Here is a 15,423-nt window from a genome sequence, read left to right as displayed (position 1 = left end):
TTTTTTCTTCTAAAAGTTTAATGATTCTGTTACCTTATTGTTCAACATTTTAATGTTAATACTGATCAGGTTGATCAATGTGGTGTTATTAAACTTTGTTGGGTGATTCTTTCAGATTTTTATAGACAGAAATCAGTTTCTCAGTGATGATCAGAAATGCCGTTTACCATGTTTCACACAGTTTGATAGCTTCAGTTTGTTCACTTTGATGCTGCAGATTTTTAAGACCAAAATGAGTTACTTTCGCTTTCTAGCAGAACGCCATTGAAAGAAATGGCAGAGCAGAGCGATTTATTGTCACATGTGGGTTCAAGCTCAGTATTGCTGTCATTGGCCTAATGGATAATCTAACTTCCTTTCCATGACCTTCATGCTGCAAACTATATGAGGGCTTCTCAAGCATCTCCATAGTGTTGTGCGGGACAGTTGGGTTAGAAGAGATACTATTCAATTATGCTTCAATCTCACAGCGAACGGGTTGTTTATTTATGGCCATCACTAAAGGGCATCATTTAACTTGCTGTGCATGATCCAGCTAATGTGCAGTGCTCTTCTGAGCTTTCTTTGTATAATATGAAGCTGTGCCCTTGATTTTAATGGTGTTGGCACAGATAGTGTCCTCAGTCAAGTCACAAATAGAGGAGAAGAGGGACACACAACTTTGTCTTTCCTTTGTTACAGATGTACATTTAACTACAAATGATGTAATTTTTCAGTATCTTGAGCTGATTGAAATGAGCCATATGTTAAGTGTAATCTGGTTTTTACATTTCTTTTTTATAATGGATGGCCCTTTAATATGCTTCGACAATCAGTATATCTTTTGCACTTATTTACTTGCATACAACTTAATAGTAATGGGTATCTAGCAGAGACAAAAAAATAATTTTCTTTCTAAAAATGAATGTAAAATGTAATTATTTTTATGCATTTCCATTTTGTGATTTTGTAAGATTTTGTTAAACTAACAAAAGTTCACAGTTTGATTCATGTGTTAATTTGTTTTCCAGACGTGTAAATTGACCCGCTGTATTTTGGTGTTGGTGTAGATGTGCTCTTGTCTTCTGACACCATGATGTTACAAATATTTTTATTATCGTTATGATTATAAAACGATGCAAAAGCTCATTTGCAATCGTTGTGTGTTTATACACTCTCAAGTTCAGTGGAAATAAAATCATTATTGATGAGATATAAAACCTGAAATGAAAATTACTTGTATTTTCTTTGCTCTGCACCCTCAAAACATTCATTCGATTCTGCCCCATCTGCTGTAATCAATAACCCGACCATCTTGTTTTTTTTATTAAATGCACTTACTCTTAATTTCATCCCCCAGTGGTTTTAGTGAGAAGAATGTGGAGTTACCTATATGGCTTTGATATTATAAATCACTTCTGGAGAGCAGATTGTACAGCAGTATCGATTGATCCTGATATATCACAGAAATTTACTGTCACTTCTGTTTTCAATTAAAGATACAATCAGTCAGATAATGACTTAATTGGATTTTACAGAAGATTGAGTTTTATTGTCCCGTGCTTTACGAGTTTAGTTAAGGAAGGCCGCTTTATCATAGGCTGTCAGCGCTGGGCTCCGGCGCGCCGCCGTGTCCTTCTGTTGCTGCTCCGGGTTTGAGTTCCAGCGACAGCCTGAAAAGTGTCCGTGGATTTGTTTTCCTTGAGCTGCTATTGTGCCATCAATCACGGCGGGCGCATGATAGATAAAGCCGCCCCTGTCCCAAAGTCTCAGTGCATACTGGAGGTGCTAGACCTGCATTTTCTTAAGTCAGGGCTTTTGGATTTAAGAGAGGAAGAGGTCATCGTAAAAGTGTTTGATGACTGTACGGTCTGAAACAAGGCCCAGTTTAATCTGTAATAATACATTTATTTGAATTGAATGCGTTTTATTTCGAGGGCCCCGTAAAGAGATAAAAGAAGATTACTGGAAAGGGAATGGAAAGAAAACATTGAGAGTCAAATTTATGGAGAACATGCTGATTGTTGTTAAAATATTCCATTTAGTTATTAAAATTGCAGATTACAAAATCAAATATTTACATTCTTGCTTTGCACTTGACATACAAAAACCTGTTTAGGTGAATAGAAATAATACAAAAATATTTTGGTTACACACAGTTTTGCTCATAAGTTTACATACCCCTTGCCGAATATGCAAAATGTAAATAATTAACTAAATAAGATTATAAAAAATCTCGTTGTTTTTTTTTTTTTGGTCCTGAATAAGCTATTTCAAATAACAGATGTTTACATATATACACTCACTGGCCACTTTATTCCTGATCAACTGCTCGTTACCGCAAATATCTAATCAGCCAGTCGCAGTGCATTTAGGCATGCAGCAGAGATGGTCTTATTACTGGGACATGCGAGGGTCTGTGGCTCTAACTTGGATCACGTGAGGCACGTCATCCTATCATATAATGGCAGTGACGTCAGTATTTAGAGTTTTATTGACAGTCCGTTACAGTTTACGTTACACACAGTTTGTGGATTAGCGTGTTCGTCTTGTGAATAATTTGGTGTTATAGCCTAAACGTACTGTTCGACTGAGAAAAAAGACTGAATTGCTCTATTAGCTGCAGATTACTGGTCACTACAGTGTGCATAAAACCACATTTAAGATTAGAATGTTAATTAAAAAAAAATTATTGGGCTTACATAGCAGTAATACTAGTGACTAAAAATGTAATTGTAATTTAATAGTTTAAATCTGGAAGGATAGAAAGAATACATTTATGTATTACCATTTTTATATATATTTTTTTACCTTCATTCATTATAAAGCATTATATCATTATAAGGCATAGCAGTCAAATCATTACAATTCAAGTCTAATGTATTCGTTGAAACCTGGAAGCCATTAGAGAACCCATAATTTTTTTTTTTTTTTTTGCCACACTTTCGGCCCCTTAGTACCGAACATCCTTTAAACGCCACAGCCTGTCTGAGTATTGTTGCTGACCATCATGTCCATCCCTTTATGACCACAGTGTACCATCTTCTGATGGCTAATCCCAGCAGGATAACGCAACATCTCAAATCATCTCAAACTGGTTTCTTGAACATGACAAGGAGTTTACTATTCTCAAATGGTCTCCACAGTCACCAGATCCAATAGAGCACCTTTGGGATGTGGTCGAACCAGGCCCGGCGCCAGAGGGGGGCCTGGCCCCCACATGGACATCCCTTTGCCAATATAATAATTCATATTATATAATTTGAATAAAACTTTTGTTTTCCATGCATGACAAGCGGCCATGTAAACGCTTTAAGGCATAGGCACATCCGCATATAAATGCAGGATTCACTCTTGAAATTGCGATGACTGACAGTGATAACCATAGCAAAGGATGAGGCACAAATACCCACACTAATTTCAGAAGCACCCTCTGTGATATGATTCTGGAACTTGGCCTGGTCCAAACGCAGGGTTTTACTGCATTATAGGTAAAGCAATTGTTATTTATTATTTGTACTGGCTGCCAATGCCAAGCCAAATCACGCATTTGCTTTTCTGTTAAATTAACAGTGCTTTGTGAACGTAGATCCTTTAATAACAAATAATTTGGTAATTAGGTTGTTGCAACACATAACATGTCTTGAAACTATTTAATGGAAATATATAACCCCCCACTGGCGCCCCCGCCTGAGAAATTTAAATGTAAATATAAATCCCACCCCATGAGATTCACATCAACTGCTTGATGCTATCATGTCAATGAGACAAAAGGGGGTCTGACCCAGTTCTAGCAAGGTGTACCTAATAAAGTGGCCAGTGAGTGTATACTGTATAGTCCACAAGACAAAATAATAACTGAAGTTACACAAATGAAGCAGCTCAAAAGTTTACATATAGAATCGTAATAAGCCCACTGTTTATAGGAAAATCCTGCTGGCACATTCTTTGGTTTTCGGGAATTTTCTGTATATTTAAGCCCCTTTCCAACAGTGACTGTATGACTTTGAGATCTCAACACGATGCATTAAAGTCACCATGAAATCGAAATTGACTATTCTTTTTTTTTTTATGGAACATAAAATAACTTCCCCTTACTCTTGCAGCAACATCTCTTCTCTGATGATGTGTTTACTGGCGCGAGGGCGGGACAACCTGTCACTCACATGACATCACAGCAATATCATACCACAACCATCCAACCAATTCCCAATGGACAAAATCAAGTCCCACCCTACATTTTTTTTTTTTTTTTCGGAAACCGTTTTACTCGGATATACGTAACAATAAGGAAGAAAAGACTATTGTAACTTCCGTTTCATGCTGACTTTAAGAGCCAGGGGTGTAAACTTGATGATGTGTACATTTTTTCATATTTTGTTTATATATATTTTTTTTCATTTACTACTGCTGTTCAGAAGCTACACAAGATATTTACGTTTCCCAAAAGACTAAATAAGTACAATTTTACAATTTATACAATTCACAATTTTTTTTTTTTTTTTTTTTAATTATTAACATCTTACATATTCTGCAAGGGCTATGCAAACTTATGAGCAGAAACATTTTATTTGCCAACATGTCAATGTGACGACAACTTTTTTTTTTTTTAATGCAACTATTTTGTTTTAAATCACTTAAAAATGAAAGCCACACACCATAACTTTAAGTCTTATGACAATTTAGTACATGCCCAATTATGCCACCTGACCAGTGAATGTAATGGCCTGAACATGAAACCCTTTTTCCCAGGCACAAAAAAGTTCATAAATACAGTAACTATGCAAGAAATCCATAATGAGTCTGTTTGATTGGATTTGAAGATGTCAGCGAGTTTTACAATTACTTATTTCTTGTACTAACTTAGTTTCAATTGCACTCAATTGTATAGTTTAAGTCCCATTAGAGTGGGTTATAGAGGCAGACAACTATTTTGTTGTCTGCCTTTGTTCACATTGAGATGGAGAGGGTGTGGCGGGGAGGTGTGGGTCCTGTCAGAGTCTCAGTGATTTGAGTGCCCTTGGAGGCTCTGTCCATACAGAGGGAATAACCAGGCATTTCACTGGACAGATGTCCCATCATTACTCACAACATTGAAACTATTGGGTGCCTGTCAGTGAGTCGCAATGAAAGAGAAGCCGATTGGGGTCTCGATGGACATTCACGGACTCAGCGTCGAGTCTATACATAATTACCACTATAAACCTCAATCAAACCTGACAGGAAGTACAAAAAGAGACTAAATGAAATGTAATTAAATACAAGAGCATGAAATTGTATAAAATGTATTTTCCTTTTCTTTTGTGCCATTTTCTTTGTATACTGTAGGTGTTAAAGGGCATTCATTCAAAACTGCAGTTATCTGCACTACAATAAATTACAAATATTTAGATTAAACAAAATAATGAATGACAGTATTGCTTCTGAAACATTAGACCTGCTTACAAGCAGAAATAACAAGTAACTGTGTGTGTAACCTATAGTAGCCTACTTGTTTTCTCTCTGAGATGAATCTATTAGATATTATTGATCATATTAATATTATTACTTATTCTCATTTGTAAGTTGCTGGGGATAACTGTGTTTGCTAAATTAATAATGTTTAAATGTAAATTATTAGGGAGTGAAAGTCCCTGTCACACTGAGGGTTTGACTGTAGAGATTTACTTGGTGTCATATACTCAGTTTATGGTTTCTTGGATCTTAGACCTGGGACATTTACTGGCTTTATTCTGTCCTTCAGCTCAGTATAAAACAACTTTTGGGCTCCACATAGATAAACCACAGTCTAGTGCTGCTAGTATGGTTCACTTAACCCAGAGAAAATGTCCATAGTAATCTTTCACCTTTGGAAATTAAACAACACTTTTTAAAACTAAACTCCACTTTGAATTAGTGGTATTTTAGCCATATGCATTTATGAATGCAAAATTTATGAACACCCAAAATAATGTTTACCTATTTATTGTATCTCTTTTAATCAGTAAAACTGTCATGCAGTTCTGAACAGACAAAAAAAAAAACATATGTGTATACACATTTATATAATTTCACAATGATTAAACAATCTGATTTTTATATAGGCTTTGGTTTCATTCATTTTCTTTAATTGCATTCAAAAGAGCCCAATATTTGTTTCTTTGGTATCTAACATGCTTATATCTTAAAGGCAAACAAATGTATCAAACTAAAAAATAAATAAAGCATTATAGTTGTTTTCATAATAAATGAATTGTACTTTTCATTTTACATTGAATGGATTTGTGTGGATGGTAGGCTATATTATATAGTGCATGTTCACCTTATTCTCTTTTTATTTTTCATATCCATTTACTTTGATGTCAATCAGTGACAGAAAACATAAATAATTGTATTAGCATTTCTGTTGTCCTCCCACTCCCCTTGGTGTGAATTCCCCTCGCCATGCACAGACTGCACGCTGCATTATCGTCACCTTGAAATTTCATCTGCTATTTTCCAATTAAAAGCTTAATAGCCCTGGAAACGGAGTTCATGTGGTGAAGTTTACCGTGGCCCCCTGTTCTCAAAGTTGTGCTGCCGGGATCCCATTACGTGCTTGAATAAACCCATTTAGGAACAGAAACGGGACTCGAGGGTGCCCGGTGTTGAGTTTCACTGGACTTTAAAAAGCGATGGGCATCATTTAAAAAAAGGTGTGCTGCAATTTACACCCTATAGCCTGTGCATCGCGCGCCAAATAGCATTTCAAGTCTGTGTATGTTTACTGTGTGCACAAGACAAAATAGGCCTGTTTAATGTAGATGACATCGCCCAGTTCAATTGATTCAATTCATTTTTTTCACCTGATCCTTCCAGGACTCATTTGGTACCAGTCCAAATTATATTGCCCAATTAACTCGCATGCATGTCGGACTATTCAACATTTTTCATGGGAATAAGTTAAGAGCTCATTCAAATGCAAACCACCATATTATTGTCGCCTGTGTTTAATTCGAATTCACAGCGTGTGGTTAAACTAAATACCAAAGCGGTTGCAGGGTTTTCATGAAAAGCGCACAGCAGTTATATGAATTCTTTTCTACATTCCCACTTAATTTTTGGAATTACTGCACTCCAAGAGCCTCATGTTGAAAAATCGCTGTGGGTCCGATTTCAAACAACCAGTGAAAATGATGGTGGATTATTATTATTATTATTTAAATTATCTTTATTTTTACGCAGTTTTAGCCAAGGCTACTATAGCCTATACAGCGGGACAAATAGACTGTCAATTCAATTAGAGGGTTGATTTAAAATAATGCGCATTAATCAAGTTTTATGGGAGTTGACGTTTTAGAATTATTTACTGTCAATACTTTTCGATATTTCGCTAAATGTGTTAAAGTTTGATAAAGTTCTAATGCAGCCGATTTGATTCTTTTTAAGCAAAACATTGTTTGTGATGTAGCCTATGCTATGTAGGCTAAATGGAGCCTACGATAAAATAGCATAATGATTTACAACAAGTGCTTTGTTGATGCATCATATCCAATGCAAGTTGGTTACAAACTTTTGAGACACCTATTTGGACTTCCTTATGAGGGCTCCAAGTTTTAACAGATAATTCCCATAGTCTACTTAAAAACACAAAAATAGTAAAATTGTAGGCTGTTTGTATTAAAAGGTTACATATGGCCAAGATATTGCTCAAAACTCTAATTGTAATTAGAAAAAAAGCGAGACTTCCTCCTTCCATCCAGTGTCAGGGGAATGTAAATTGCTCGTGACAGTGATGTGAGAAATAGAAGTTACTCGTTATGCGTGTCAGATCGCCTGATGCACTTCTTTATTGCGGGGCGAAAGGTGGATCCTCGTCTTAAAGAGTCAACACCTCTCATCGCGAGTGTAGCGAGCAGCAGAGGGGCTTGATCTCTTGACTATACTTGACAGCACTCTTCCTCTACTGCTTATCTGATGCACTTGCGCCTCTGGCACCTCTGGAAACGACTTGAGAAATGAATGGCTACGGATCGCCCTACCTCTACATGGGGGGCCCGGTGTCCCAGCCGAGAGCGCCCCTCCAGAGGACCCCCAAATGTGCCCGCTGCAGGAACCACGGGGTGCTGTCCTGGCTGAAAGGGCACAAGCGTTACTGCCGTTTTAAGGACTGCACTTGCGAGAAATGTATTCTAATAATCGAGCGCCAGCGGGTCATGGCGGCTCAGGTGGCACTCAGGCGGCAGCAGGCGAACGAGAGTTTGGAGAGTTTGATCCCGGAGTCACTGAGAGCGCTGCCTGGCATCACTGTGGGGAGCGGGGAGCAGAACCCAAATAACCCACGGTCCAGCGACATAGACCTGCGCTGGAGCACAGAGACAGTGACCCCTAAACCACCGCAAGGTAATCGCTTAGCCTACATAAGGAACTCAATGTTTTAGACATTTAGACAACTTTTAGCAACACCGAAGACCAAACGCATACGGCTATATCGTTTTTTGTATGTTTAAAGGTTTTTGTTTTATTTGTGAAATTAGCCTAATTGTTATTAATCGTTTTATTTTAATAATTATAATTTGCCTATTATTTTTTTATAGTTGTTACAAAATTATAAAAGCTTACAAATAGGATAAGTCTATTATTTAATCTAAAACTGGAGTTTTGAACCTACTTTTTAAAGAACATTGCCACGTTAATGTTCATAAGAATAAAAATATAATTATTTTAAATAGCAAACAAAAATAATATTTGCACTAAGCAACAATCTTACTGATCGATTCGAGACAACATAAATCATAATGCGGGCATTTTTGTTTCCTGAAATCATAGCCTGTTATAAACTCATATGTAGGCTATTATTAATTTTGTTCTTAAAAATATTATTGTAGCCTATATTATCAATTATATTATGGTTTTGTTCCTGACATTTTAACCATTGCAAATACGTTTATTGGACGTACTTTTTTTCCATGTGAGATTTAAATAGCTATAGGCTACATCAACCTGGTTCTGCTAAATTATTTATTTAGCCTAGTCAGGAATAATTAGAACAGAAATATTTAAGACAATCAGACATGAAGTCGAACGAAACTACCATCGGCTTAACATTCGTCTTATTTCGGTGAGGTGAAAGATCGACACTGTGTGTTCACCTCACAGGTAATAGAACAGGCCCTGCCGATCATTTCGGATGAGGTCAATGAAATGCAAAGGAAGTCCAAATGAAAGTAAAATGTTTCTAAAGTAATCAGTTTTCAAAACTGTAGTGAAGCGGAATCGACATTGGATTTCTCAGTGAGACCGCGTCAGCGGGTAATAAAGTCACCCATTATAAATCACAGGAGTGCTGACAGGTCAATAACCTGAATGTTGCACTTCTAGTCTGCAGAATCGGACAATGTTTGAGTACGTATAGTGAGTCAGAATTTGAACTGGCCTTTAGGCTGGCTTCCACTTCAGGCATTCTGTATGAAATGCCAATTGTCAGACTTGTAAAAGATTTGAATTAAAATGTACATTTAGCTAAGACTGGTGGTTTCATAATCATTTCGATTTAAAAAAAAAAAATCATATTGCAGCTCAATGATTTTAAGCAGCAGCATCACTGTATTATCATCTTTTAATATACATATGCTCATGAAGTCCATGCATGTGTGTGTGTGTGTGTGTTCCAGACCTAAATGAGGATCTGTCTGGTGAGCAGTCTGGTGGAGAGAACGGAGGTAGTGCCAGCGACCGAGAACCAGAACCAGCCAGCTCCCCTGAGGAGTCCAAACCTAACTTGTGCTGCACCCCTGACACCTCAGACCCAACTCCCCAGCTTGAGGAGTCCCGCTTCACCCTGTCTAAAACCTGCACCGAGCCAGAGCCCAAAGCTGACAGCCCCAAATTCTCTCCTGAGCCCAACCTCCTCATCGAAGGCCTCTCAGGCTCTGTATCTCTGCCTTTCAGTCTGAGGGCCAACCGACCTCCACTGGAGGTCCTGAAGAAGATCTTCCCAGTCCACAAACCAGCAGTCCTGGAGCTCATCCTGAAAGGCTGCGGTGGGGACCTGGTTGGAGCCATCGAGATCCTGCTGTCCAGCCGTTCCACAATGAAACCGGAAAAGATCCGGTCTGAGAACTCCGAAGCCTTGGTTCTCCCATCAAACGGCCACCTTTTTGAGCACCCGCTGAGCTCTTACCCCGTCTCATCTTCCAAGTGGTCGGTCGGTTCGGCCTTCCGCGTTCCCGATTCCCTGCGCTTCTCCTCAGAGTCTTCTGGTGGAGTTCTACCGGGCCCTCTTAGCATGCCGTTACAGCACGGCTTCCCCCAGCCGCCTCGATATCCCCTCATGCTGAGGAATTCCTTGAGCCGCGGCCAAGCCGGGCCCTTCGTGCACAACGACTTGACTCTGTGGAATACCATGACTTTACAGCAACAGTATCAGCTGCGCTCACAGTACATCCCGCCATTCTCAGGCCCGTCGGCCGGCGTGATCCGCAGCTCACCGCTCCTCACCAGCAGCAGACCCTCCGAGGAGCATCGAATCAGCATCCAGGAGGAGAGCTGCCCTGTCATTGCCAAACAGAGCATGTACGCTGCGGATGAGGAGTATGATGAAAGATCTGACTCCTCAGACTCCAGGATCCTGAACACTTCCTCCTAACTTCTGCTCACTCCCGCGCTTTCAATAGAAACGAGCACTGAAATGCCTTTCAAATGGCTTCTTGAAATGATATAAGAGACACTGCTCGTCTAGGAGCGCAATGAAACGATATATACATTGCATTACTTGAGGTATTGTATTTCTACCAGATCTGAGGTTGTTGTGCCAACTTAATCATGTGTGGAATAACATTAGCTTTAATTTTTACCTCATTAAGGTATTATTATTTGACCAAAAAGTCTGAATAACTTAATATATTTGAGCACAGTCATCTCTATTTCCACTTTGCATGAAATGTACCATTGATAACAATTTATTGTAAGAAAAAAAAAAGAATATTCCAGCAATCATGCATGTAAAAGTATGGCAAATAAACCTTCTCTGAACTGTTATTGTCATTGTGTTTACCTGAAGCAAACGTGTATTAGCTATCTGCAAAATAAACAGTATTAGGTAATACATAAATTAGGCATGAATTTGTTTTTTAGAATGCAGAATATATCTTCAAGACAGAAGAAAAAAAAAACTCTTTACAATTAAAAATTAAAATGCATGATTTTTTTTATATAGAATATCTCTTTAAAGAAAGAAAAAAAGACAAAGTAGCAACTCATTAGCATAAAAAAAACTTCAAGGAATACATTAGGCTACCTTCTCGTTTCGCAATTAATCATTCAGCCCCCAGCCTATTGGCTATAATAATTAAATACCACTAATAATAACAAATGATCCAGTCGTCATCGTTCTATTTATTTAGTTTTAAACCAGTCATTCATAATTAAATAACATTTGTCGTTTATTATGTAATGGTTTACGGTATTAATGTCAATGTGATGAGAGTGATTATAAAATGACAACATGGTATTTTTTATAGCCTATCAAACTGTATTTTCAATGGATCAAGTTATGTGCGTTTATCAAAGACGAAATCAGCAGAAAAATGAGCTAACTGTGCCATCTAGTGGACCTTTTTAACAATAGCAATTTCGTCACTACTCATCTAAAAAAAAATATATATGCCTGATTCCTGTTTAGTATATTATTATTCGTAAATACGTAACCTACACACCTAGCAAACATTAAAGGCTAATATGTTTAAGATATTAAACACATTAAATAAGATTCCAAAAAGTGTTTTTCGCAGCGACGCCATAGAAGAACGTTTTTTTGTGCCATTGAAGATCCTTTCAGTGAGCAGATCTTAAAATAACCAATTGTTTTCTTAGTGTGAAGAAACATGTATTAATCTAAAGAAACTTTTTCCACTATAAAGGTGGTTTAAAAAGGGTTCTTCGTGGAACCATTGATGCCAATAATTTTATTTTTAAGAGAGTTCAATTAGAATTAGAATTCACAGTTAGAATTCACTGTGAATGTCATTCTCCATGTAAAAAAAGAAGAAGCAATAATTATTCCATCATCTGTCAAATTATATAATTCATAATTTAGCCTATATTATTAGGCCTATTATAATCGAAATCTTTTGAATGCATTTACCGCCTCCTGTAAAAGTGCTCTGAGTGCAGGAATTCCCCATGCAAACACCGAGAATGACTCAATACTGTCACCCTGTGATTGTGTAAAAAAGAAGTCATTGTGTCATTCAATTTATGTTATAATTCGCTATCTAGGCCTATAGAGATATTATGTCACATTATTCAGCGTCTGAGAGCTACTAAAGACGTAGCCCACTATAATAGGCTATGCAACTAATAGCCTACATTTATATATAGCCTATATAGATTTAGAACTGAATAACCTGCAGTGGCGGTTTACTGTGACGTGTTGCTTGTTTAAGACGCCCTGTTTAGGTTGCATGGTGTTTATGTGATGCTAAACCAGCGGTCGCTCGAGTGTGCAGGTGTTGCAGTTCTATTTAACACATCTGTTGACTTAACCGAGCGACAGCTTTTAATTTTGAAATTTGAATCTGTGCCTCTAAGTCAACATGGCTGTGCTCTCGTGTAGCTAAGTCAACCGGACAGACAAATTATGAGTGGTTAAGCATTCAGCAGGTTGCACGTGTTACCAATCCATCAAGCCAAGAGTCCTCAAATGCTAATTAACATAACAGGGATTCAGTGAACGCACAAATCTCTTGTCTCCACACTCAGATCAGGTTACATTGCAGTGTGTAACATATGTGACACACCCTGAACCAAACCAGAAGCTCGGACGTGATTCGCTCAATTGTCACACATTGATTGTAAATAAATAGGCGTATACCCTCAAAGGTGCCTGAAGGCATGATGGACCTGCATACTGTAATAGAAAGTAGCTATTGTAGGTACATGACTCCTTAACAATGCAGGCTACTAAAATAAAGCCCTCATTTCCCAACACAAGCTTGCAAACAAGCATAATAGCCTACATATAAGACGTATGACAAAGAACTGAAACTACGGAATAAAACAACCACTTGCGTAGCTATTAGGCCTAACTATTCACGCATAAATGTCACTAAACAATAAACACACTCCGATTTTTCTCCATTTGGCATTGTCATATGCGTTTAGAATGCAACAGAAAGGATCAAAGCATTCCACATTGGGGAAATTGCACCCTGGGTAGCAGTTGGGTCTGCTGGCCGTAACCTTGCTAATAAATTAAGAGGGAAGAAGGGCGAGTGGCAAAGCTGCACCTGCACGGCAAACATCTTCACCACATGTGAGTAACAGAGATGACGGGGCAAGACCAGACAGACAATTAGGCCCAACCAAAATCACCATATAGGCCTATAAATACCATCCTGCTTATAAATAAAAATGTGTTACCAAATCCAATGAGATGATTTTCTTAGGATCTCATTTAAATGGCATGGACATTTTCTAAACCCTTAATTGTCACCCTAATGGCTAATTATAGCCTATTCATTTTTTTTTTTTTTTTATCAATTTGCATATTTAAGTCATTTCAACTTAAATTAGTTGAATCTTGTAAAACTTATTTAAAAAAAAGTTGAAAATTGCTTAACCTATTTTAATGAGTTAAAGCAATGTAAAACATGTTGTCATAACCTATTTATCTTTTCTTTTCTTTTTTTACAGTGTGGATAGGCCTATTGAACGAAAACGAGGCTGCGGGAAATGTACAGGCTGTTCAATCGATTGTATTGATAGTTATAGGCCTATATATATATATAGCCTATATATTTAGGCCTATAAAAATAATTTATTTAATTAAAAAATATAATACAATAATTAAAAAAATAATTATATGTATATATATGAAACGTCATAGCCTACATACAAACTTAAAAAATGTATAACCCGTTGAACGGAATATAGGCCTATATCTTTTCCAGTGTTTCCCAGCTCTGGTCCTGGAGGCACACCAACCGTGCACATTTTGGATGTCTCCTTTAATAACTGATGTCTAGCCCTGGGGTCTCTGCTAACAAGATGATGAGTTGAAACTGATCTATTCCTCATATCCTCGTTTTCATTTGTGATGAAATGAACATGGCCCATTATATAATTATTTTACAAGTAATTTACATTTTTTAATTCCATTGTTACATGCAAGATCATGATAAGGCCAGATATTAAAATATAACCACAGACATTTATTTATAGGCTACAACAAATTGTGTGCAAATCCCAAATGAGTTGTTCAACCCTGTCAACAAACTTTACTATCCCTTGCTCGTCCCGCATTTGCTGCTGCCTGTATAAAGCCACCATGAACAGTAGCTGTGACATTCTTTAGTGTCAGTTGATTTTACTTTGTTTTGAGAAACATCACACATGGTAGGTCGATCGGGACAAAGAGAATTGTGTTTTGTGTATCAGTCCCGCATGCTTAGTCAATGTTTTTTTAAGTATCGCTTGTTGTGTCAACTGTCATATCACGCTCAATCTTGAAAAGTGGAAAACAGTGTCTAAATGCATCCCCGAAGGTTTGTGCATTGTCAACAGCAACTCAGAAAGATATAAATTTGTGTAACAAGAGATCTAGTGTCTTGTTAACAGACAAACTAATTTGTCAGACAACCGCTTAATCATTCAAATTATAAATTGGTCCCTCGGAATTGCGACCTTTATAATTGGGCCTATACATAAAGACAAATGTCTTAAACAATTGAGCGATTTTAAACAAACGTCTATTCAAAGTTTTAATTAAAAATGTATTGAAAAATGCAATTAATCATGCTAAAAAGAATAATTCATATTTAAGGGAACCTATAAATATAGGTGAAACAAACAAAAACAAAAAACACCTGTATAGCAACGCTGTTAGGTGCATTTGAATAAAAATGAAAATCCATCGCCAGTTTTTGCATTCACCAACTGTAATTTGAATATTGTCAATTAGTGGTTACTTTAGCCACTGCAAGCACATTAACGAAATATTACAACGTAACTTGCAAATGCGCGTTTGCTATAGCCTATAATAACATAAACAACATAATTCAGTTATCCAAGCTAAGGCAATTTAAATAAATGTAACCTTCACGAAATATGTAAAGTGTTTATTCTTTTCTTTAAGCATCTTCTAGCCAACGTGTTAAGTTTTTAATTTATTTTATTTTATCAAATAGTAGGCTATGCCTTTTTTTATTAATGTTCTGTCGTTTCTTAGCGGGAAATAATTTAATGTAGGCTAACAGGCTATATATGTAGCCTTAAGTCTTAGCAATAAATAATTCATTAATAAGCCGAGGCATGGGGGTTGAAACTAGACGTGTTAAACAGCTGAACCCCTATTGTTCTCCGTGATTAATTGATAGTTTCCTAGAAATGTTTTATTTGTAACTTTACTCCATTAAGAACTTCGTTCAGAGAGCGATTCGATTCCAGCCAATGGGGAAGCTCCATTTCACATCGAGCCAATCGGGA

At 37.2% G+C, this 15,423-nt stretch overlaps 1 protein-coding gene across 1 annotated transcript; it reads left to right on the top strand.

Annotated features, from left to right (window-relative positions):
- The first annotated feature begins 7,717 nt into the window (after positions 1 to 7,717).
- On the top strand, positions 7,718 to 10,786 carry dmrt3a (doublesex and mab-3 related transcription factor 3a). The gene is made up of 2 exons (XM_056233401.1): positions 7,718 to 8,340; positions 9,612 to 10,786. The coding sequence occupies exons 1-2, from the start codon at positions 7,956 to 7,958 to the stop codon at positions 10,583 to 10,585; spliced, it is 1,359 nt and encodes a 452-aa protein (XP_056089376.1). The 5' UTR covers positions 7,718 to 7,955; the 3' UTR covers positions 10,586 to 10,786.
- The last annotated feature ends 4,637 nt before the right edge of the window (positions 10,787 to 15,423 follow it).

This window comes from Rhinichthys klamathensis, unplaced genomic scaffold (genome assembly GCF_029890125.1).
Source record: "Rhinichthys klamathensis goyatoka isolate OS25496 unplaced genomic scaffold, OSU_Roscu_1.1 h1tg000369l_1, whole genome shotgun sequence".
In the NCBI taxonomy this organism is placed as follows: domain Eukaryota; kingdom Metazoa; phylum Chordata; class Actinopteri; order Cypriniformes; family Leuciscidae; genus Rhinichthys; species Rhinichthys klamathensis.
Note: the sequence above shows the minus strand (reverse complement) of the source record. Positions and strands in the feature narration are given on the sequence as shown.

Coding starts and splice junctions, on each gene's coding strand:
- dmrt3a (XM_056233401.1), top strand. CDS start 7,956: ATGAATGGCTACGGATCGCCCTACCTCTACATGGGGGGCCCGGTGTCC. Junction 8,341..9,611: donor GACCCCTAAACCACCGCAAG/GTAATCGCTTAG, acceptor TGTGTGTTCCAG/ACCTAAATGAGGATCTGTCT.